Source organism: Rhipicephalus sanguineus, chromosome 5 (genome assembly GCF_013339695.2).
Source record: "Rhipicephalus sanguineus isolate Rsan-2018 chromosome 5, BIME_Rsan_1.4, whole genome shotgun sequence".
In the NCBI taxonomy this organism is placed as follows: domain Eukaryota; kingdom Metazoa; phylum Arthropoda; class Arachnida; order Ixodida; family Ixodidae; genus Rhipicephalus; species Rhipicephalus sanguineus.
In genome coordinates, this window is record NC_051180.1 from 154,116,082 (window position 1) to 154,141,850 (window position 25,769).

General features: G+C 44.7%; 1 protein-coding gene and 1 long non-coding RNA gene across 3 annotated transcripts in view; both read right to left on the reverse strand.

The window, feature by feature from the left end:
* Positions 1–3,818: 3,818 nt before the first annotated feature.
* LOC119394357 (uncharacterized) lies at positions 3,819–13,521 on the reverse strand. Its single transcript, XR_005184116.2, has 2 exons — positions 12,497–13,521; positions 3,819–12,317 (listed from the first exon to the last, which is right to left on the reverse strand). It is a non-coding gene; the product is annotated as an uncharacterized LOC119394357 (long non-coding RNA).
* A 3,010-nt stretch (positions 13,522–16,531) lies between these two features.
* The window catches only part of LOC119394358 (activin receptor type-2B), a 42,969-nt gene continuing 33,731 nt past the window's right edge, over positions 16,532–25,769 (reverse strand). For both annotated transcript variants that reach the window (XM_037661659.2, XM_037661660.2), the window contains exons 8-10: positions 21,739–21,869; positions 19,872–19,998; positions 16,532–17,430 (exon numbers count right to left, since the gene is read on the reverse strand). In XM_037661659.2, coding sequence (XP_037517587.1) covers positions 17,306–17,430; positions 19,872–19,998; positions 21,739–21,869 — 383 coding nt within the window. In that variant the 3' untranslated portion in view covers positions 16,532–17,305. The remainder of the gene's footprint in view (positions 17,431–19,871; positions 19,999–21,738; positions 21,870–25,769) is intronic.

Below are 25,769 nucleotides of genomic sequence, written 5' to 3' on the forward strand. Positions count from 1 at the left end.
CAATTGCCAGCCACACCACGTGGATGTTTGCTACAAAGCCGAATTACAAAACTTTTCAGAGCCAAGACATAGCGGCGACCGAAATTCGCGACACCAGCACGGGTCCCATTGGCTCGATTCGGCACGCGATGTCGGAAAACAGTAACGTTTCCACCATAATCGGATGTGCCGTAATTCAGGCTGTTGCCGTGCTTTCATGAGATCTTAGCCCATGTTGCTTTTTTTTTTTTTGCGACAGCAATTGTATAGACACTCCGACGTGAATTTTATGCCTTCGCCATGACCTTCCTTATCAAGTCCAAATCGCGATTACATCACCTCGCGCGTCGTATGCTCCATGCGCGAGTGAAAGCGCGCGAGCGCTGCCGACGAACGGGGCTTATGAAACGAGCCGACCGCAAGCGCCTGTCGGGCAGATGGAGATAGGAGCCGGCGGGTTGGTGGGGGGGGGGGAGGTGGCTGCGTGAGTCGGACAGGAAGTGCGTACTTTGTACCAGCGGGCGTGGTCACGTGTGCCGCGGTATCTTTAGCGGGGATCAGCAGACGGCTCATACCTTTGCAGGTGTTGTGCTCTAATTGCAAAACTTCCGTTGAAGCCATAGCAGTGGCGGACCCAAGGGGGGGGGGACAGTGCCTGTCGTCCACCTCCTTTGTCAGGCTGCCTGTTGAGTTTGCCCCCTTTTTCAGGTTGCTTTGCCTGCTACTGCCCAAAAGGGGCAAAGAGAATGTTGTCCCTGCTCTCTACCTCTCTCATCGCTCTACCTTTTCCTGCTTCCCTATGCACATTTACAACGAAGGCTTCTTACGCACCGCCATAATCCCCTCTGGGCTGTTGTAAATATGCGTGACCCACCTAAAATGCACTGCTGAGCGGGGGCTTCAGCTTTTGTAACCCCCCCCCCCCCCCCTATTAGGTACCTGAATCCGCCCCTGAGCCATAGATAGGGCACTTCTCTCAGTGCAGCGGCTGCGTTTTCTGAAGGAGCGAGCTGCCAGCCTATATTCATATAAAATTCCTCTTTGTTGCTATCGGATTTACTGTTTTGCTCTCGCGGTGTAACTGTGCCTCTTTTTTTCTAACGTGGGATGGTTTTCGATGTTTTGCGTTCGTGGAGAGCAAATGGTTCGGCTGGGCAACATGGTAGCAAAGGCGTTGCATTGCTCCGGGCAACGCGCGAGAATTTTACAACCCGCAGCAGCAGAACAAGCGCAATTCCACAGTGCACTGCATTTGTTTCGTATATATACGTGACACTCGGCAAGGCATTTAACTGTGATTGCTGCACTTCAGGCTCAACAAAATTGTTTTTTTTTTCACGCAAAAAAATAAAAAAAGTTTTTTCATGTAGCCATATTAGTTGAGCATTCTTGTGGCATTTTCAGTTTAAGATTCAGTAACTATGCCTTGCATGAAAGGTCGAATTTCAGTTTAACGAAGTTTCGATATAACGAAGCGAGTTGCCGCTTTTACCAACTTCGCTATATTGAGGTTTAACTGTTCTATGTACTATTCAAATGGGATTAAGTCGTTTTATTTTCTAACGTGTGTATTAGAGAGTGACATCACCGAGCGATATGGTCTCTACCCATCTTGACATAAAACAAAGTTCTGCAATTCACTCAGGGAACTTTAGCAAAAACACTCAGGGAAAACCTGGAAAACTCAGGGAATTTAGAAAAGTCACCTCGGTAGACACCCTCATTAATGTGTATATCATAAGTGTCAATTGTCGGCATATTCGAGCGATGCTTGACAATAGCTTGTGTAGTCAATGTTTATTACATTGTTTTAAAAGTGGATAGCCAACACTGCAACCACAATTGGTGTAACCACAATCGGTGTGGCTCGGTGGTAGAATACTTGACTTTAAAGCAGAATGCCAGGGTTTCGACATTGGCTCAAACCATGCTTTATATTATTTGTTTCTATCATGACTTTTCACTCATCGACAACGGCTTCAATGGCGGCACCGGATTTTCTACGACACGAGCTCCTTAACGCTTTCGCGTAAGGATTGCCAAAGTGTATTCTTGCTGTTCCCTGGGTTGACATAGACCGAGTTTTCTGTTTGGGCCATCATTTTGTTACAAATATTGCTGTAAATAAAAGCTCCTATACCAAGCTGTCAATTCTCTCTAACTCTAATAAATCACTATTATACTATTATGCACACCGCACCTATTGCGTTACCTGCTAAGACATCTAAACAAGACAGAAATCTTATGGCTTTTTAGGGAGGTCGTCTGAGAGCACTGTGACCGTGTTTGAAAGTGGCAAGTTCAAAGTCTTTAAAGCTCTACAAGAACAAGCAGGTATGCAAGTCGCATTTCTCTTTCCTTATCATAAATTGGCACGATTATTTCAGTAGTAACGGTTAGTTGCTATTTTACATAAATTTTTCAGAGCCTCCGGAGCGCTAAAAAATGACAAGTCAAATGTAGCATTAGTGTTGAGCAATTATTCAACAGCAAATGTTGCTGGAGCCAGTGTTTCAACAAAGCGATTTATCATCAGTGCAGCAACTGCCTAAACACAACTTCAGATATGTATTTTATTGATGAAGTTTACTGTTTAACATATTGATGTTCAGTAACCCTTCCACACTGCTAGTACTTTACTAATCCAAACATTTTTATCTAGCCTATGTGTTACCATCACACTCCAGTATGGGCAGAATGCAAAAATTAATGTCCATGTTGATATTTCTGTCTGTTGTGTTTGCACAACTCATATTTCTGAAGTGCTGGTCCTACGTTGCTTCCATAGGGTAGCTTAAATGTAAGTCAGCACTGTTTGTGTCCTTTTTTCAGGTGCTCCGTCTTTTGTGCCATTTTCTTTCTGCTGTGCCATACCAACACACCCAAGCATCCACTTTAGTTACAATAGTGCTTGTCATAATGAGGCTTCACCATAATTTGCAACATTATTACCTAAACCTTTGTTGAGATACAAGGGGATGACACGCAGCAAGAACGGGGGGGGGGGAGTCCCGGCTGCCTACAAGGCATCTCAGAATGTTGGCATGTCAAGGAGGTGTCACACCTCAGGAAGGCACGAGGCGAGAACAACAGAAGCCAGCGTTTGTTCCTCAGCAGGACCGCAAATGTTTGTATGCATGACATTCATCCCGTAGTGGAAGGCAGAAAACGGGAGTCTATTTGCACTTCAACAGCTCGCGGTCACGTGACCAAAGCATAAGCATAACGTATGGCATCGATGGTAGAGCAGTTGCTATTTTGCCAGTGTCGGTGGTTGGCCTGTGTCGCAGGGGGCCCGGTAACCTACTCCATGCTGCTTTGCAGTTCACCGACTCGCAGCGTCTCCGCTGCCAGAGCCAGGGTCGACAGAGACGTCCCACTGACACCAACGCAATTATTTCCTGTAAGCAACAGACTCAACCGCTCTACGAACGACGTCATACGTGACTTTTCTGCTAAGATCACATGAGCACAAGCTGTTGAGGTGTAAATAGACGCTCCCCCTGAACACTGCCCCATATCTACTGCAGAGCCGATTGAGAAAAGCACATGTCGAACACTTTGTTGTTCTTGAAGCCAAACGTACTTCACATTTTGCGAGACCTCGCAAACCTCCCACGTGTCGGCCGTGTATGCACTGCCTATACAGCAGAGTGCCAACACTGCAAAATGTCGATATTATCATTTGCTGTTGCGACAAAATAAGAACAATATTAAAGCAATTCCATAGTTTTTATGCCTTTATATGCGAAAATGCAAAGTCGAGACGCAAGGTTTGTGATGCGATGTTTCAAGTGAGTGAAAAAAAAAAAAAAATCACGAGACCAGAGCAAACTGTCTTTAGGTCATCTTTCTTTTATTGTAAATCTGCTCGGGCAAATAGACAAAGCATGCAAATTATTTTGGTCTTTAAACAGAGTAAACACAGTATGCAGCAACAACAAAACAGAAAAAAAAACGGTCAGAGAGGAAGAAGTTTTGTAGGAGGCAATATACAACAGGGAAATGTGATGAATGAGCACATGTAAATGAGTGAAATCTGTACACTGCAATGTGGTATGCTTGTAGCAGCACCTTCCGTTTTCTGTTGTTTTTCTTTCGAGACGCGTGCTCCAGGCGCCATCGTTTGTTGTTGTTTTTTCTTTACAGGGTGAGGGTGTGTTACTTCTCATCGACGGTTGAAGCAGCAACTACCACAGCAGTTTTCGACAGCAAAGCTCGCCTCGCCGGCAACTACAACAACCGGGCAAACCAAGGTTCGAGTGTGAAAAGCCTCGGCCATTAGGGTGTGCGTGGGCAGGTGTTGAAAAGCTCGGAACACTCGCTGCTTTCAGGCAGACCTTAAGGACGCGGGGCCAAAAACACTGCAGTGTCTTCCACGTGCACTCTCTCGACTGAACTACAGGGGGGGGAAAGCCAAAAACTGGCACCCTTTCTCACGAAGTTGGGGGAAAAAAACAGACTATTCGGTAAATAAGTCGCAATACGCTAGATTACACGCACCACAAAGCAACCTGCTCTAGGTGTACAAGTCAAAACTCTTCCACTCGCAACAGTGTCTCACTTCGTGTGCGGGGGGAATCGCCAGACACCAAAGTACAACAGGTTTACACCGGAGGTGAATGAGAATACGTGCCTTTGCTGCCTTGAGGGAATGTGGATTTGCCTCGCACTAACTAAGTGTATTTGCCAAGCGCGACATCCGACTCCTTCCACACTTCATACACCTTGACACAGTTGAGTTTACACGACGAAAAGGCCTCTCAAACATGTGCAGTCTACACTCCAAACCAAGGGAGATATTCTCAATTTGTCCCCCCCAAGGCGTGCCTTTAGGTTTACACGAAGAAATGTTTAGCAATTGTATCTGGAAGAAAATATTACCAATTAACAGTGCCTTGATGACGACAACAGTTCACTGCCAAGCACGATCTGATGGATTTGGTTCCCCGTCATACCAGCTGAACTACGATCGGGGTGGAATGCAATTAAGATTGTGTGCCCAACATTGCACATGCATTGAGGATCCTTAAGTTGTCGAAGTTAATGAAAAGCCATCTACAAGGCATGGATGATGCCCAGTTATGCAAAACCACCAGTCGACGTGAACAGAAGTGATATCTTTACGAGTGATCAATTGAGAGTATGGCCTCAGATTTGACAAAACACGACATAAGACAGCTGCTGGCAATTGGGAAACGCAGCGAACATTCCATACCGAAAACAGTACAAAAGACCACAAGACGACATAAGTGCTCGTCCCATGTTTTCAGAGCTGGTCATGGCATGGAAGCTACACAGCTAGAACTCGTGCAAGCATCCAGCGCAGCGTGTGAGCAAGTTGTTCACAGGCCTATCTACGATGCAAACTGGGCCAATTGGATCCCTGGGCAGCTCCACTAACAATGCCCTTGAAAGGCAACAAAAGTCCGAAACGAAGCCACAGAGGTGCCCCGATTTACTGTACAGTTTACTTTGGGTGTCTGGGAATCCATGGCACTTCACGCCCACTTCTAGTGTACATCAGTCAAACATTCAGTGACAAAGCCTTGATTTTAAAAAGAAGAAGAAAGAAAAAAAAAACTGCAACAAGATGGGATGACTGCAAGAAAAAAAAAGTTAAGCACGCTACCAACACAATGACAAACCTATATGCTCTCACCTAAGATAATGCACACCTCTACAGATGTCAATCACAAGACTTACAAAAATCTACAGTATTAAAAATAAAATTTTGCATCTCTAGAGCAATGATTACAATGCATTTTTGCTTTGTGAGTGTTCTAGGAGCAGCGCCAAACTAGCCTCTCTCAAGAAATGTCCTTTCTCAGTCTAAGCTATTCCTTTCCTCGTGCAGGAAAGCCAAGTCTGGCGTCTGTGTTGCCAACCTAGAGCTTTTATATTTTTTTTGTGTGTGTTGTTTTTCCCCCCTTTCAAGCACAATAGTGCGCTTGCCCAGCGGAACGCAACTGTCAAAGAACACAAAAGGCACTTATCGTAACCTGGTTTTTCGTCTACAAGTGTTTCTTTACCTTTTCGATTTCGTTCGCATGAAACATTGTTGCGACAATACCTGCCTGTCGCACGTCCCGATAAGAACTATTAGTAAAAAAAAAAATTAAAAAGAGAAACGCAAGAGAGCAAGCCTTTTCGCTTGGCTTTCGTATAGCGATGCACATTGAGACACCATTCACGGGGACAGGTAACAAGAGAACACTGTGTAGCCTGGACACCCCCCTTAATATCCACATATACAGCACGCACATACAAACAAAACACTTGCACTAATTTCCTATTACGACAGGGCACAGGCTTGACTGCGAGATACTGTCTTAATGAAGGACGCCAGGACTCGTGCAAGCCATTTCTTCCAGAGCTGTCTTAATGATTTATGCAAAAACTTGCGTTCGAAGAGCACAAAGAGAGCATCGGTATGCATATTATCTACAGCCGGGAAATAATTTGTACTTGAGCTGCCGCAACATGGAAGAAACAGGCTGACGTCTAAAGTTCTTTTTTTTTTTCTGCCTCTCTCCACGAGAAGGAGGTCGACTAATCTGTAGTCCATAGACAGTCTCTCTTCAGCCTGTAGTATGTACACTGAGAACCGAGGAGGGGAGAAAAATGAAAAACGGAATCTCACGCGAAGTGATTTCCGACTCGTCACTCTAGTGTGCCCGTCTAAGTGCAGACTATTCCCCCTCCAGAAACACCACCGAGAACAACACGCATCTCTAGTCCTCCGCCCGACGCCGGACATCTTGAGAACGTTGCACGTGAAAGAATCCGGTGAGCAAAAGTCTTTCCCGTCACCAGACGCAGCTGCCTTTCGTCGTGACGTCTTCGACTCGTGTTTTGTTTCTATACCGCCACGAGACACAAGAAACGCGTCGCACTTTAAATCACTCATCCACACCACACATCCAATCTCTTTTTAAGTAGTGATCAACAAACACTGGCTTGTGTTGCAGTGCTTGGAAACATGTACATGTAAGAGCACGCATTCACACACTTTTTTCTTTCTCTCTCTCTCTCAACAAGCGACAAAGAGCTGCAAAGAGTCCAACCACCACAATCGCGCCATCTCCGGTCGCGGGAGGACGTTACCGGTCGTCTAAACATGGAACGTAAACACAAACGTGATGGCCATACGTGCACAAAAGGAGAGAAAAATACGGCGGCCATGGGCGAGAACGGCGAAACCATCAAAATAGGAACTGTGGTTCAACATCCATTTGCACGACCACCACATTTTTTTTTTTTTTTTACAGTGTGCCCAATGAGGATACCCGTCGGGCTTCAAGAGATGATGCCATGGTCAACAAAAAAGAGGCGGAGGGGGAAACAAAGTTCCATTTGGCACATTCGGAAACAGCAGAAGGTTCTTTTTCAACAAAATGCTGGGTTCAGAGAAAAAGGTACACACTCGAGACTGCAGACAGTTTGACTGTCGAGGGAAGTTAGCAAAATGAGGTGTGTTCAGAGTTCTTTTTTTTTTCTTTAGGGAATGGCTATAAGAGAAAAAAAAAAGTAAAAATTAGAAGAAAGCTCGCCTCCACAGTGCATTAGAGCCCAGCTGCATGAACACTCAAAGTTCAACTATTGAAGTGTTCTGTTGACCAACACTGCTTAAATTTAAAGGAGACAAGAAGCAACAACACACTTTCTAGTCAGCCGAGAAGGTTTCTCTTTGAGAAATCCGTACGGATTTCCTTCGCAGCTTCATGCCACAATTTTTTTTTTCACAAACCTTACTCCACTTTGAGTGCTTCGGAAGAACAGATTTTCCTGTTAGCGTTTAAAGACGCAATGCAGGCGATGGCCAGGAGCCGGTTAAATTGTTTCTGTCCAATAGACTGAATGGCCCTTTCAGCTTGACATAAAAGATTGCCAATCAAAGCATTGATCTAGGGTATTTGCCTGCTAGTAAGTAAACTAATAAGCGCGAATTCAAGGAACCATGCCAAGCTGTCTGATAAAAGTGTTCTGGAAGCGTTCATCATCATCATCGTCAACCGATCTATTGTCCAATGCAAGACAAAGGCCTCTACCAATGATCTTCCTGCGCAGCCAACTCCTCTTTCTTACTTACTGAAAAATGTAAAAAAAAAAAAAAAATCTTTAGTTGATTACTCACTCCCCTTTACGTCAGCGCAGCATCGTTTGAGGTCAGTGAAATGGAACTAACGTCCTAAGCAAATGTACTTTAAACTTATCTGCACTGAAGAGACCGGCAAATAACAGAAAAAAAGAAGTTACTACAAGTGACACAAAAGCCTGTGCAACATTCCGACTCTGCCTTCCAATAGAACTGCAACATTTCATCTCCATCAAAATGCGATCGTTATGGCTGGGACTGAACCTGTGTCTTTCAAGTCAGCAGTTGAAGGGTTACATAAAACTGCACTAATCGATAATATAATGTACGAAGACCTTTACTGCTTGTACTTCAGCAGCTACACACCTTCGTTTTGTAGAGAAGAAAAGCCCCCTATTTTGAAGCCGACTTCATAGCTAACTGCAACAGATAAGGACACGCCCGCTAAAATGATAACCTACTGAATAGCAACAGGTCTAGCTACACCACTCGACTTTGTGACCATTATAAAAAGTTCCTGCACTTACAAAAAAGCAAGATCTACAAGTGGCGCCTAACATTTCTACGCTAAATGGGCCATAGCCCGAGTAACCTTGCAAAAAAGCCAGAAAACTACTAAATTAAGGGTGCCAGGTTCCCAATGAATTTTGTGCTAGATTCCCTATCAATTTTGACAAGTTTCCAGACTTTTCATTTCTCTTAAGTCATGGCACATCAAAGAGGTAACAAGAAATTGTGAGCACAGTTGAACACTTCAAGTTCTTACAGATGCCAATAAAATAAGCATGTACATCTCAGCAGTATGCGTCACCCCCATACGAGTCGCTTCGATGCTTCATGCAGCTGAGCTGGGGCAACTGTTTCAGCAGCATTTATTATTTTTTTAAATGTTCAACCACCTTTTACAGTTTTAAGTAGCACACACAATGACTCCATCGTAAAACTTAAAAAAGTACAGGTAGTTTGTACACACAGGAATGTTGGCAGTGATTGTGTGTTTGTTTTTTTTTCAATCTTTTTTTTTCTTGTCTTTTGTACCCCAACAAAATGATCGCCTTTTCCTGAAGGTTTGTCCCAGAAGCTGGGTTCCACCAACAGCGCATGCTAAGCCAACTTGGGACGTCAAACATAACCTGACAAAGGACCTCATATTTTCGCACGAAACATCCCAAGTATAGCTGGATGCTCTGTGAAAGCTGCCTTCCAGAATACCTGTACCACATGGAAAGCTACTAAATAGCGAGACCTGTGCATTCGATGACAGTACCACACACATTTTTTGTTGTTGTTGTTGTTGTTTCATCGTCAACCAGAGTGAGCAAGTGATTTCTATGTTGACACGGCGACATCGACAGTCCACCAGAAGTCATGGTGCGTTTCGTCTGCCGGCGGTAGCAGACGAAATGCAGATCGAGGTGCCGTTGGCAGACGAAGTACGCTTTGGCTCCCACTGTGTGCATTTCCCGACACTGCCTCTTGGCAGGAGAATCGCACTCTCACGAAACCAATGCCAGCTCCGAGAGCAGAGATGAGAACAAAATACTAAAAGACCGATTGGAAACTCGGGAGTGAAGAGGAAGAAGAGTGAAAGACGGAACACGAGAGAAACGGAATCCGAAAACGAAGAAAACTGCGATCAAGTTTGTCGCTACCCGTAGACACAGGTTACTCCCGGCTCACTCACGCTTTCGAAGACGGGAAAAAAAAAAAAAAAAATGAACCGAGAGAAACCTAGAAATTTGTTTTCAAAAATGTGTGCCTGTGCTGGGAGGAAAACAAAAAGCAAAGCAACTATCCTAAGCAGCTGTTTTGTCTTGCCTCCCCACAATGCCTGCCGTGTTGAAATCGAGTTGGCACTACAGTCCTTCGAAACACAAAATTAAATACATGTACAGTATTGTAACAGAAAAGTCGTCAGCACAAAGAATGACAAAACAAGCATAATCGAGGTATGTGTCAATGAAAAATATGTCTCCTTCAACGCAAACAAACAAAGTAAGAAAAAAAAAAACACGGCACAATCTACCTTCTGCTGGGATCACGTCTTAACACAGTTGTCAATAAAAAGAGAGAAAAACTATACTATATATAAAAAGAAGCATACTCTGTCCTTATCTAAACAAAGTTGTCACATTTTAAAAAGTTTATGCAATGCATTAATGAAAACGTACAATTTGATATCAACTTATACATAACGTGAGGAGGAGCAACACTTGTACTTTTCTCGAGGGGCACCAACGCCACGGACACATACACACCAGTCACACACACTCACACACACGGATTCTTTTGCTCATTTTTCCTGGCCGCTGTCTTGGCCCGAGAGAATGAACTGACAGCACCTTTTGACCACACGATGTTAGTCTTTTAACCGCAAAAAAAAGGGAGTGTTTGGCTACATACTCGTCAAACGCGCTTTTCAGTACAGATTTCTGGAGACACATTTCGTTGAGCCTCTCATCAGCTAAGAAAACTGTCACTTTACTGAAGCTGCTGTAATACAGCCCTTAATCCGGCGTGGCTTGGCCCAAAGCAAGCCAACAAAAACGGCACTCTTACAAAGACGTAATTGAAGCAATACTCGAAGAGTACACAGACTGCACGTCAAATCAGCGTTTATGCCAGCCTAGTATTACATACACCGTTGTATATTTTTTAGCAGGTACGGGCAAGCCTTTAGTGAATCATAGCAGTACACTTGCAGCAAAATGCCTCTCAAGTTTTTTTTTTCTCTTTTTTGTCGCAACGTTAAGCCTTGAATAGATCCTTGCTCGGGGCCATATCTTCTTCCCTCTGTGTTTACACACTACGAGAAATGTGAGGAGTTGTTTCCTGCCGTGGTTTTTGTAAAAGAGAGTTGACGATGCGCCAGCGCTGGCGCTGCAACGTGCGCGAGGAAGTTTTGCCAACTATTTTTCCAACTGCGCCTACCGATTTGTCACGTAAGCGAGGCTGGTCTCTCATAACCGTCCCAGTGGCTCATCTGTGATTGAGATTCGCAACATTCTTGGTGCATTTCGTCTAGTACAAACGAGTCTTGACATTCCCATTTGGATGAAAGTTTAGTTTGCTGCACCCAAAATTGGTCATAAGGTGAAGACGATAACAACAAAATTAAGTTACAATTAACAACTGTGTTCGAGAAACACCTGAGCAGTTACTCACAAAAAGACGCAATGAGCCGCTATTATACAGCAAACCGACCCAAGTCAAGCTTTAGGACAGCGGAAATATATTTTTGTACACCACCACTGGAGTCTACGCATACTTCGTAAGTTATTTTGAACGAAGCAGTAGACAGGTTCTGCATTGAAGCAGGATACCAAACAAAATGCACCACGAACTGCCACCTCTAAAAATTTCACAGTGAGCGAGTCGGTATTTGGGACACCAGCTTGCGTCATTGTCCCTTACACGAGCTGACTAACGATCAACTTGATGTAGGCTTTGAAGACGACGAAGAAAAGAGCACCAAGAGCAGAGACGGAGTAATTCTTGAACTATCCCGGAGGCACAGTGCAACACGCGGCGTATTTCAGCCTTCGCCGTAATTACAATACCACGGGCAGTAGTATCGCTACGCCTCGCTTTAGAAGTTTGACACAGTGTCTTTAACAGGCTGGTTAGCCATACCATCAAACGTGAGCCGTCCTCACAAATCGTAACGAGTCGCATCAGAAAGTATTAACGAGGTTTGAGCTTTAATAGTGGCACCTCAACTACACGCTACACCAGTTTCAGTACAGCGTATGCAAAGATGTTCAACTGGGTATAAAATAGTACTGTACTCAATTGTTCTCGCAAAAAAAAAATGAAATGGGAAGAAGTTTACGCGTTGTTTTCTTTGGGGGGAGATTCTGCATTACAGGCTTTGCGCAACTCGCAAAGCTTCTGTGAAGGCGCATTGGCAACAAGGATTATTTTTACAAGCTGAATTGAATGTTGCTACTGTTGCATTAGCAAGTCATTAATAAAATTAGGTTCTCAATTTATTGCAAGAATATTTCACAATGATCACCTGTCACGTCTCTGAAGCTAGCAGCCATTTGAGTGAACGCTGCTAGGCCTAGAAAAATGCGCCACCATAGTTGCAGGTAGCTTACATTTCTGTCTACCAGATTGTGCCAAAATATTTAGCGTTGTTTTATGCTACATGCTATGCAAAAGCAGTTATATGTTGCCCACTTCGAATCTGGAGCAAGCCAATTTACCAGCAATGCCTGTTGCATGAGCTAATCACCTACGAGAACGGAAATCTGGGCGAGTTTGTAAGAATGCATCATTGAGCAGGTAGCGCGAAAGCTATGTTGACACAAGCCAGGAACATAAACATGAGACGAGGTAGCGCTCGTCTCCTGTTTATCTTCCTGGCTTGTGTCAACATATTTTTTGAGCTACCTGCTCTATGGAGCTAATCACCGAATTTTGAAAAGCTCATTTACAGTGAGCTCCTGTAGAAAACATCTCGTAGCTGTAAATGCGGTCACCTCTCTCTCGTTAAGGATCTACTGCTGCAAAGTGCATTAGAATGGGCACAGCACTAACAGAGCGGCACAACTAGCAGGCCGTACTCTGAAATGACTGCTTTGCTGCGACGCGGCGCATGGTTGCCATCTCTATGTAGTCTTTGATGTGGCATCCCTGCCGGTACGATGACTTACCCAAGTGTCATCGCCACTCAAAAATGCTGCCAGAACACTGCACCAAGTGTGCCACTACACTACGGCCATCAGAGCGTCCATCTTACCCATGAGACACTGCATCAGCACTGTACTGCCGTGTGTGAAGAAGTGCATTTACAAGGACTCAAAGGAAACACAAAAGAAAACATGACACTCGCAGCACTCACAACTATTTCATTCAGAACAAGCACTTCATATTTATGTACCAGTGCAAGCTTGATGTTAAACATATGCAACAAGATAAAGGCACTTTTTTAGGCTTGTGCGAATAGTAAACTTGAAGTTCGAAGCGAACTTGAAGCGAATAGTGATTTAGTCGAATAATTTTGAATCAAATTTGAATAGTATCTATGACATATAAAGAAAATTGAGCATGTTTGTCATGACCCAATTAACCTGCGCAATATTTTTTTAAAATTGAAACAAGGCATGTGCAAATGTCATTCTTTTTGGTTCAAAGGAAAGTGGAAGCAACATTGAATAGTAGCAGGATTTGACTTTTGGTAGAATGCAAGTGATAACCTGTAAAATATGTAACGTTTTAAACTTTACTATATTAGAGCATATAAGCTGGTATGTATAACAAGCTTTTAAACTTAAATAATGATGAATCAATGCGAGGGTAATATGTTCATTTAACCTTGAAGTAGGGCTTCGCTGCAGTGGAACCACCTTTACAGGGTGTTACATTCTGTTTATACAGTCAACGTCCGATTTTTCGGACTCCCTAGGGACCGCTAAATCGCCCGAAAAATTGGGCAGTCTGAAAAAACGAATTCATGCCTTTTTATTCCGCTCAACGGTCAAATCGCCACAGCCACGTCTGAAGTAGCTTTAATGCCTCCCAGTACAATTAACAGGCATTTTGGTGCGCGCCCAGGCTGTCGCAAATACATTGGCACCTGCCGCGAACCGCGCTTGTGTGCCAACCGCCACTTGCAAGTTTGCATCTCGTGATGAGCGCCGCTGATACCAGCAAAGCGCAGGGATCTCTCGCATGCAGCGTTTGGAAACGATGACGCGGAACACAAAGACTGGCGGGAGAGCGGACGACTCGTTCGGCTTTCCCCTATGCGTGTGCGCACGAAAACGATGCATACACACATCGCCGAATCTCCGACGATACACAGCATCTGCTGCCGTGCGAAGCCAATCGTTTCTAGTTGTGTGCAGCACATCGCCAACTAAGCTGACGCCATCACTGTACTGTTGCTGTATCGTACGCACGCATTTATCATGAAAGTGTTCGTGATGCGCACTTTGTTCCTGACCGCACACGGGCGCGGCAATGGCGAGCTGGTTTCGTCCGTGAAGGCAACGCGTCCGTGCCGTGCACTTAGCAGTCTTGCACAGAGGCAGCATGAATGGTGGCGCGGGGCGTTTGGGTTCTCGCCTATTAAATGCGTGCAGTATGCATACAACTGCGCTAGGCCACATGCACTACCGGGCAGTTAACTGAAGATGCTTATCGTAAGCGTTGTCAGAGATTAAGCCGTACTGGCGCGTTTGCCAGTTGCTGCCATCACGCCTCTGTGCATTTCCGCTGCTTATCCGTAAAGACATCGCCGCACGGCAACGTGATAGTGGCACCTTTGAATTTTTGGACTGCTTCACCCCATAACGCTTTGGCATTGCGGCAAAGCTGACTTTCGGATTCTGCTACTGTAGCAAACAGATTGACTCGCGAAAGCGCTGGTTCGAACCTACGAGATGATAAGACGCGGCAGAGGTGGGGGCTTCAAATAATGCCTTTCGGACCTGCAATTTGGGCAGAAAGTCCGAAAAATCGGTTGCGGAAGAGTTTCAGCGCGCGCAATTTCGGACGTTCTAATACATTGACGTCTATGGGGCTGGTGACGGTGCCGCGAAAGCGTCCGAAAAATCGGCAGTTGACTGTATATGCCAATTTGTTCATTTCGAATAATTTACATTCGTTTCGAAGCGAATTTGAATACCGTAGTATATGTTAGAATATTTGAACTGCTCGAATATTCGCACAAGCCCACATTTTTTACATCTTATGTAAAACGCTTCAATGCTTGAGTGTCTATGAACATACAATCTAAAAAATGCCTTCATCTTGTCGTTGCGTATCTTTGATGTCCAAGCTTGCAGTGGTATATAGATATGAAGCGTTCATTCTGAGCTGAAACAGTTGCTTGTGCAGCAAGTGTTGTGTTTTGTCGAGTCTTTCCACTTAGTCCTTGTTAATTCACTGATTCGCACACCCTGATGTGATTATCAATAACCAACTCACCCAACTATCCACTTAACTCAATTGCATGAGCACTGTTTTGGCAACGTAGCGAGAAAACTGCTCAACTCAAGAGTTTCTGGTCAACCTAACCTTAGAGCCATGGCAAATTTTTTTGATGCCGTTTCAGTGACGCTTATAGCCTGCGAGTTGCCCTGGTAAAACTCCTTAAGAGACTGACCGAGCTGAAACCCGTTTTGTGCATTCCACTTCGCTTCGGTATTCCTTGAAAGAAAAGTCCATTGACTGCCAAGTTTCGCTAATGCTAGGCTTTGAACTACACAGCTTCCACGAGAAAACGCTGTGGGATGTCGGGAAGTACGCCTCCTAATACAATCATTTCAGAATACGGCCCTTGGAACTAAGTGTGCTTCGCTAAGGTGCATCCATTTGCGCCAGGTATTTTTGAAAAAGAGAGAGAGAGATTATCCGATGGACTTTTGCACTGCACCCCGACATGGAACCCGAATTGTCACCTACGGCCCACAAATGCCGTGTAACAAACCTACAAAAGTTTAGCTCCAGACAAAAAGACTAGCCCCGTCTCAAGTTATGGACTGAAGCATTGTTAGGCTGTGCTCTGGAGTAGCTGGACATTTTGCTTTAAAAACGATTACCGCCTTTGCAGAAAAAAAAAAAATATCGAAGCAAAGTACTGCCTGGGCCCCCTCCGTTTCAAAACATTTTTTTTTTTAAGGACCCTGTTTAAAGCTTCTCTATAGAAAAGCAAGCAGTCGAGAGGTATTTTGTACAGTTGCATGTTGAAAGCGAAAACAATAACAAAAAAAATAGAAGGCTTCACTAACGTCAATAGAAGCATATCTAGGGGCGAAATTTTCTCATTCATCCCGTAAAGAGGCAGCAAAGTGTTCAGTGCCGGTCTCCCCTATGGAGGGAGCATTAAATATATAACATCTGCGAATCTTTTGCGATACATAGAAGTATATATATATAATATATATCTTTCCATCTTAAAAAAACTGACAAACAGAGAACAGAACGAGCGAGAGAGAATGTGGAGTAGCCTCTTCTCGTTTGCTCGACGCGGCGAGGCCAACCCCTTTTCCGAGCGACGTTTCCCCAACTGAGCAGTAGAACACTGCAGTCAATGTGGGGAAGGCTCGTTTTGTTACGCCTCGTTTAAGGTATGTCACCACCTTTTTAAAAATCTTTGTAAATTCTGATCCAAAATCAATTACACTGTGCCTGCCATAGGAAGGATAACTTAGACACTTCAAGCGTGTTGAGTAAAAAACAACTTTAAACTAATTATAATATAATTACCAAAGTTACCCAGAATACGGCCATCATGCTAACAGTCATAACTACCAATGCTACCACACAAAAATGAAATGGCTTGGTAGCAGTATAGCTGTGTATGTAGGCTGTGCAATGAACGAGGATCTTTGCACTGTCATCAATATAAAATATAATATAGCCTAAAAACAAAAATTGAGTCATTTTAGGATGTTACATTCGCATAACATCAAAACTTATTCATCCTATTATCCTAGTTCATTGCACACGGTCATGTCTCAGCAAGAATCCTGAAAAGTTTCATCACAAAATATCGATTTGTTCAAAAGCTACGAGCTATTGCACAACAAAAAACAACAGAGAATCAGGTTTTGAGAAAAATGGGAATTAAGTTTTCCGAACGTGTCATTTTCGGTTTAAGGGCATTCACAAAAATGATCATAACTTCTGAACAGAACCACATAGAGAGGTAATTTTTAGTGCACTACAATTCTGAATGTCTGTACATATTTCGAATGTCAAAAATAAAAATTCACTTTTTTTATTGAAAAAAGAAAATGTAATTTTAGAGGGTGGTGACATAGCTTAATCGGTTTTCGTTTTAGGCTTTTTTGTTTGTTTTCAGTTGATCCAACATGCTCACACTGCCTGCTTGACTAGATGTTAAGACACCCGTGGAATTTTTTTTTTCTTTTTTACAATCACTCGCACACCCAGACGCACACACACTTCTACGCAAACACACACACACACACACACACATTTGAACACTCACACGTTCACACAAACACGTGCAGAAAGGCATTGCTCATCCAGTAGACCGGCGGCGTGAGGCCGGTCGTGTCGTGGCTGTCCGCGGGAAACACTAGTTTTCTCGATTGCGTGGCCGGTTGCAGTCGGAAAAAAAAGAAACCGAGCATTGTCTCTTGGCAAGCCAAGCCGGCCTCGTTGTCGTGGTGGCCTCCGAGGAAGCACACGACGACACTGCACTCGCCCGATGGCAGCGTAGGAAGAAGGCTAGTCGTCATCGGTGCCTTAGATGCTAGACTCCTTGGGTGGCAAAAGCACGGCCGTTTCAAGCGCGCTCTTGATGTTCACCACTGGCACGTAAAAATCGTCCATGCCCTTCTGGTCCCCTGATGGCAGCAACGACAGGACATCTGGAAGAGGATGATGAAACGATTAGCAGACGATGAAGATGACAATTGGCAGTCAATGAAACAAATGGCTGTCCTTGCAATGAAAACAGAAAAAAGTAATAATCTGTGGGATTTTATGCACCAAAACCACGATTATGGATTCAGGGTTCTGGAAATTTTGCCAATCTGGTGTTCTTTAATGTGCACCGACATCGCACAGTACATGGGCCTTTAACATTTCGCCTACATTCAAAATGTGATTACTGCAGCCGAGGTCGAACCCACAACGTTCAAGTCGGCAGCTGAGCACCGTAGCCACCGTACCACCACGACAGGCATTTTGGAAAAGGGAACTGGGCAACTGCCATGAACATTTTCCATCACCTGTGCACCCTCCTGGTGAAACACCATCAGTATTATCATCACTGTGCCAGTAAGAATTATAATAATAATAATTGCTGGGGCCTTACGTGCCAAAAACCACGATGTATTTTCGAGGCACACCATAGTGGAGGACGCTGAATTAATTCCAGACACCTGGGGTTGTGCACCTAAATGCAAGCACATTTCGCCCCATTGAAATGTCGCCGTCGCGGCCAGGAATCGAACGCACCCCCTCGAGTTTGGCAGCACGACACCTCACGAGCTAAGCTATCAGTGATGATTATCAGCATGCCAGTGTTGCCTTCAGTATAACGCTAAACATTGCCATAGCTTTCAATGCTTTGCCTTTTATGCGAAAGTGACAGTTCTTTTAATTGCAAAGATTTTTTCGGCGAGATTATTCTGGCCAATTTCTCCTGCCACTGTGCAAGATGTCAATATACCGTATAAACGCGTGTAAGGGCCGCACCCGTGTAAGGGCCGCACCCCGTTTTTTTGAAGTGCATATTCTAAAAAAAAAAATCCGCGTAAGAGCCGCACCCACACTTTCCTCAACCAATACGTATTCAAAATGCGTGCGCGCATAAGCTTGTAGGCGTAGTCAATAGATGGCGCGAGGAAACGCAACCATCATCATCATCACCAGAGTATATAGATATATATTTTTGGATTTTATTCGTGTTAAGATGTTCGTGAAGTGGGCTAAAAATTTTAACTTTTTATTAGTATCCATAGGCTTGCCAACTAAAGGTTAAAGCAGGATTTTATCTTTAGCTTCTCACATCTCTATACAAACGCGCTATCGGCGCTATCCATATCGGCATTAGCATCACCAACTTTGGCATGGCGTTCGCGTTGTTCGGTTTTTGCAGTTCAGCTCCAGCCGTTTGCTGTAGTTTTCTGCACTGTTCGATGACCTTCGTGCTAGCTTGTTTTCTACTCGGCGTTCACGTTTTGGCAAGATGGGCGAGTACCTGAATAGCTACACTGCTGGCTATAAGTTGAAGGTGATCGAGTATGCTCTCGAGCATGGGAAACGTGCCGCCGGCAGAAAATTCGACGTTGACGAGAAATGTGTTCGACGTTGGTGTGCTCAAAAAGAAGCCTTGCGAAACACCAACAGCACTAAGCGCGCTTTCCGAGAAGAGCAGTGCAAGTTTCCCGATTTGGAAGAAGACTTGCTCCGCTATGTGACTGAAATGCGGAATGATGGTCTTGCACTCACAACGGACATGCTGCGTGTGAAGGGACTAGCCTTGGCGACTGTACTTGGGTGGATCCCATCTGCGTGGAGCTCGGTGTCGACGGACATTGTGTCCCGAAGTTTTAAAGTCGCCGGGATATCTAACAGCTTGGATGGCACGGAAGATGACTGCATGTGGGGTGACGGCGCTTCGCAGCACACCATCTCATCTCAGACTCCAGGTCTGAGGACTCACCGAGTGACGATGATTGAGCACGTATGTCGCAAGAAATGTCGTATACTGCAATAAACGCTCTTCGTTCACTAACTGGTGCGTTTTTACTTAAAAAAATGTCGCGTGTATGGGCCGCACCCTGAAAATTGGCCCTCATTTCTTGAAAAAAAAGTGCGGCCCTTACACGCGTTTATACGGTATGCTTACTTGAAGCAAGTGTTTGAGATGTACGTTTAGCATTTTGCATTGCAAAAAAGAAAAAGAAGAAAGAAAGAAAAAGAGGCTACCATCAGAATTTTCTTTTGTAGCATCCTTTCTTCTCCTTCCATACAAGCGTTAGCTCCCAAACTTTTGTTCTTAACGAGCATTGACGAGTAGCTTATGATCACAATGGGATTGACAAAGCAATGGTGGATCGACAATCTTTTCGCAAAAAGGCTTAGCAGGCGAGAACTTCGCTGGTAATACTGAAACAAGCTTCCATGGCAGCAGCCAGTGGAAAGGTTTCTGTGACGGTGAAAACAATTTACATAGAGTGCATAAATTGATCTGTCAATGACCGAAAGGACCTACGGTACAGGTTTTGCAAGATATCATCGAAACCATTTTCAGTGTCCCTTTTAACAGAAGGGAACAGCGTCGCAGCACGAGCCAACGCACCAGTGGGAGTGGGCGGAACGGTCTTGTAGAGACAGGAGATCCTCTCTTCCACGCAGTTAGCAGACAGTCTGGCCTCGGCGTCATGGTCCCAGCACTCCTCTATGGTGTCGATGATCACTGCTAAGCCCTGGAATAAAAAACAGCAGAACAGAAAGAGTTTAACCCTCCACTGTATAAAGGCCTCAAAGAATAACCAGAGTTGCACTTCTGTCGGGGAAGCACGTTCTGTCGTAGCTCAATCAAGTAGAGCATCAGACGTGTAATTCGAAGCTGTGGGTTCTGATCCCACTGACGGAAAGGGTGATGTTTCATCCACTTCAATTCATTTCAGTTTATGTCACAGTCAGTACACTACAGTTAAACACAGCAATTAGCGTCCTCTATACTCTCCCTGGCCTAAATGTCCGTTCGATTGATTTGGTTGTGTTTAACACACAAATGAGCTTCTCGGAAAAAATTCCCCATCTTTCATACTTTCATACAAGTGGCTTAGAAAGCAGGGGTGGAACTTGTGTCTTGGAACAGCTCAGGAGCAGCGAGAATGCCATTCCAAAGCAAGTAGAGGGCGTGTTAGACTACATTACATTAAAATTAACGGGACTGTCGAAATACTGATGAAACGCATCAGACCATGGTCTTCGAGCTAGCACTCCAGTCCTGCACGATAACACTTATCTTTGCAACAATGCAAAGCCTCTGTGCGTAAGCACCTCAACGTCGCACCTCAAAGAGCTAACAAGACACTCTTGAACGCACGTTTGCAGGATTGAAACCCGAAATGGCAGCAAGGAAAGAAAAAAAGCGAGTCACTGAGCCAACATCCGGCACAGTATTGAAGTACAAGTCAGCGACATTGTTGTGGAGAAGAGAAGCAACGGGCAAAACTGATAAGTGATAAGCCCGTGCGACAAGTCGTTGGGTTACAAAGGGACCGATTGAAACTCTGTCGTCTGTCTATTTGCTGCTGACGACACATGGTGTTGGCTCAACATGCACTTACAGCCGCAGAACATTTTTTCTCGCCTTCATTTTTTAGTGCCTTACAAGAGAAAATCCATAAAAGGTAACACGTGCACAAGTTCATTATATTTTCAAACACAACGCACAATTTTTCGAGCAGCCTGCAATCAAAAGGTGACTGACTAAATGAAAAAAACAAAAGGGTGCCCTTGAATTGAATGCTAAAAAACTAGCACTTCTGATGAGCCCGCTTAAGAAATATGTGCAGCTACTCACAGTGTAGGGAGTATGGCAATCTCCCTTCATTGCTTTTACAGTGGCTTTCAATAACAAATTCTGACTTGGATAGATGAAGTGAGCATTGACTCCATTTTTCGGTTGGGCTACACCCCATTACTTCACTCTAAAAACAGTTGCACCCCTTTGGGGCATCTTCCTGTCAGACAACAGTGACCGTGGTCAACCTCATGCATACTTTTTCTCGCTTGAATGCCGTGCCCGGTACTTTCGGGTCACGAATGATGTACGTGCCGTCAATGCGACCCGGTGTACTTCATGGGGAAAGTAGCAAATGCAAAATTGTCAAGACAAAAAAAAAAAAAGCAAGCAAGCTGGATGACAATTATTGCGAGACAAAAGGACACACCAAGGCATGCAATTATTTTAACTAAAATTTTGGCGCTTTGTGGCACAGGAAGGGTGGTGATGGGAGCAGCTAAACCCATTTAGATGGAGCCAACCATTATGCCATCATAACGATGCACTGAGACGACAGAAATAAATCCTAGTACGCTGCTACGACATTTTCATTTCTCAGTCGTCCCTGTGCACTGATACGCTGGCCGAACCCGTCGACAGACCGCGCACGACAAAACGTTCCTCCCGAGGGCTCTGCCCAAAGACTGACCGGGTGCTTCCTCCAGTGGTCACGCATGCGTGGTCGCAGCTTCTTGTGTGCCACAGCTTCCTGCATGTCTTCCAGGGACGGGTGCTGGCCCACTTCCTCTTCGAACGGGAGCATGTACTCCTCCACAGGACCTGCACGCCATCCCCGTCACACACTGTAGCTACAGACCTCATTTAAAGGGACACTAAAGTGAAGCAGTGAATCGTTTTTGATTGATTAGTTTTACTCTAAAATCTCTAATGCCATTACCTTCACCTTCTCGTTATAGAGGAGAAAATCATGGTCAAAGTCTCATTTTTAAATTTCGCGGCAAAATCTCCGCGTGTGACGTCACGGATTTCAAAGCGCATTTTTCATATTTTGGAGACACTGGCCCAACAAAATTTCCTGAAACTTGGTATGCTAGGTCTCTGGCCCCCTCAGAGGACAATGTATTTCGTTTTTACCGATTAGGAATGGCTTAGGTCTTAGCAGATGCCGTCGAAATTTATGACGACATGGCAATTAGTGCGGGAACTTCAAGGTGGCGTCACCACCCGCATTTTCTTTTCGCGCGTTTCCTCGCTTACCAAGCGTCTTCTTGCGGTAAGCGTGGCTATTTTGGTATTGCGAAAGAGTAATTTATTAATACGAGCAAAATCGGTTTTCTCTTTAGTGTCCCTTTAAGGGGAGACACTGGTCTGGGAGGCAGAAAAATTTCAAAAAAAAAAAAAAACAATTTTCTAAAATATTTTTTTTTGATAATCTAGAAGGTCTAAAAAAGCCATTTCTAAAATATTACAGACATGTAATGCATACCTGTCGAGTTATTTGGTCTTGAAGTCAGTTTCATGACAATTTTTGCTCACCAAAGCACCTCACAAAGTCCCATTCAATAGCCCACTGTGCAGGAACCACATTAAGTAGCACAGCCATTTTGGTCTCATTTGAAACACACACTTTTCTATTAGCTGTTCTTAGCACAAGAACGCTTTTTATCAAGCAGAGGCGAAGCCATTGCGCTTAAAAAAAAAAGTGCTCGCACAGCATTGGTGCATTTCTATCACACGGGGTAAATTATTCCTTCCATCTTGGATGTTTGAGGATGCATCTGCTAGACAGTGGTGCATCGTCGCATTGTCCGCCATCTTGCGGAGCTGCCCAACTGATGACAGTGCAATGGCAGGCAGTCGTTACAAGTTCAGAATTGCTCATGCATCCGGGAGGAAGTGGTATCGGAGGCTGCAAGAATGTAGCATATCACCAGCAAGACCAGAGTGAAAAGAAATCCTACTAAGAAGAAAAATGATGACTATGTTCCTGGTGGCTTCTACTATCCTAAGAACACCAATTCAGGCCTTTTCCAGTTCAAAATAAGTGCCCACCATGTTTCTAAACTTCTTTTCTCATTTTCTCAAAACCAAATTTTTCATCACATTATAGGCTGTTGCCCACAATATCTTTTGATGTAGTGGTCAGATTTTGATAATTTTTGCGGTATTTGAAAGCTTCTGCATTGATTAGTGCAAGAAAACCAAGAAATTACAACATTTTTATTTATAACTATGATTTAATTAGCATTAAAATTAAGCAACAGTTTCTGATTTCTCATGAGTGTACTTGTTAAGGCCATAGCTTTTGAATGGATACAGCTAAAAATTAAGTAATGGTTATGTTGCACTCTCTGGTCTTTATAGGATGCGGTGATATCAAATTCACAAAGGTATTTTGTGAGAAAGCTGTCAAAAGTCTGGGCAGAATGCAATTGTATGGAACATTCAATATCTTAAAATCCGTGCATGATAGACAAAAAGTAATTGCATATTTGTTTTCAGCAGTCTAAAATACATATTGTGTGTAAATTTCAGCTAGAAATACCAAAAATTAAGAAAAGCAGTTTTCAGACCAGTGTCTCCCCTTAAAGAACGTGTACGCGTAGTACACATCCCCGCACAGGACATTACAGTCGACGACCAATAATTCGGACTCCACGGGGAACGTAAGTAAGTCCGAATTGTCGAATGTCCGAAAAAACGAATGCGTCAGAAAAAAAAAATACTTTTATTGGCACTTCAGGGTCCCGGTGGCCGAAAAAAGTTGTCAATGCATTGCTGCCCGCACTTCCGCTTACGTGCAACCAGATCCGCCTGTATCTCCGCCAGTGTGATGTGATCGCTGTACGATGACGAGCTGGTTTCGTTCGTGAAGGCAACGCGTCTGTGCGGCGCACTCAGCGGTCGCACAAAGAGGCAGCATGAATGGCAGCGCGGCGCATTTGGGTTCTCGCCTATTAAATGCGTGCACTACGCATGCAACTGCACCAGGCCACGTGTACTATCGAGCAGTTGACTGAAGATGCCCATCGTAAGGCTTGTCAGCGATTGAGCCGTACTGGCGCGTTTGCCACCTGCCGCCATCACGCCTCCGTGCATTTCCACTGCTTATCCATAAAGACATCGCCGCACGGCGTCGTGATAGCGGCCCCTTTGAATTTCCGGTCCGCTTCAACCCATAACACTTTGGCATCGCGACAAAGCAGACTTTTGGACTCTACTACTGTCACAAACAGGTCTACTCGCGAAAGCGCTGGTTCAAACCTATGAGATGATAGACGTGGCAGAGGTGGGGGCTTCAATTATTGCCTTCAATTATCAAAATAAAGGCTCATAGATCACCAATTAGCTTTCGTTTTGATCTCTGAGGCCATACTTTGTATGGTACGGGTGCGAAGGGGATAATGGCTGGAGATTCGGCGTGCGTGACAGTCTCGGACAGGGTCTGGATTATGAATGTAGATCTCGCAGCTGTCCGAAATATCGGTCGTCTTTACACATTACTTCTATGGGATCATCGGCGGTGCCGCGCGACTGTCCGAATTACCGAGCATGTCCGAATTATTGGTGTCCGATTTATCGGTTGGCGACTGTATTCAGGAAAATGTTCCCTGATACAGTCGATCCCGGATATATCGAACTCGGATATATCGAATTATTGCCTATATCGAACAGTTTAGAAATCCCCTTGAATTTCCCATGCAAAAGTATCGGGCTGGTGTGCACGTATATCGAACTCCCGCACAGCGAAACATCCGCTATATCGAACGCTGCCCCGCGTCGAAGCCCAGAAAGTGCATTTTTCATAACAACTATTGATCATTTTTCGGCCGCGTTCTTGTAAGTTCCAATCCCTCGTCGCGCGCAGGTGACGAAATTGCGTTGCTCTAGTTCGTTGCGCAGCGCTTGTCAGTTCACCGGTATATTTGACGCGCGGTCCGCAGGTTTTAACGCATGGGCTAGTGTTTTTCAAAGAGGCTGATTGCCGAGGGCACCAAAATGAGAATTCGAAGTGACTTGGCAGCCTTGTTGTAACGTCTGCATTCCCTTCCTTGTCTCTTCGTGCAAGATGGCATGCGGGCCCGCAAAGCATGGCCTTCGAGATCCGCAACCTCGTGACGTATTTTTAGTGTTTTCGGTTTTAAAATGCTGATCTCAGAGGCTACGCTTTTTTTCGCATTATCGCCAAAGTAGCGGCTGCCGTCTGCAAAGCCACAAGTGCCATCGGTATCGCCAACATGTCGACGGTGGAGAAATGTTTCCAATGTGTCTTCGTGCAGCATCTCTTGCAGAATGTGTACTTTCCGCTTTGTTCTTGGTAAATCGTCATTCGGGAGTCGAACTAAGCATTGTCCCGCTTGTAGCGATAAAAATGATGACCGGTGCTTGGAACGACGTCAAGTAAAGCACCGTCGTGCACTGTTTCCTTACGGGCCTTGGTGCCAGGTGACGACTTCGGGCGCGTCATGACCGCCGACTACGGCGTACGGTGCGTCAGTGAATTTTGCGACTTAGCGTTTCCGGGCGCCGTATCAGACGGGAGCACGGCGAGTGACTTCATCGGTGCAGATAACAACGTAGCTGTTTCTTACTGCATCGATGCCGAGATCATAGCTGACGTTGCCGGTGCTGCGGAAATGGACCCGTGCGGTTTGAAGATGCCAGCCGCCGTTGCCACCACTAAACCCTCTACCGCGCTACAGAGCTCGCATCAGCGTT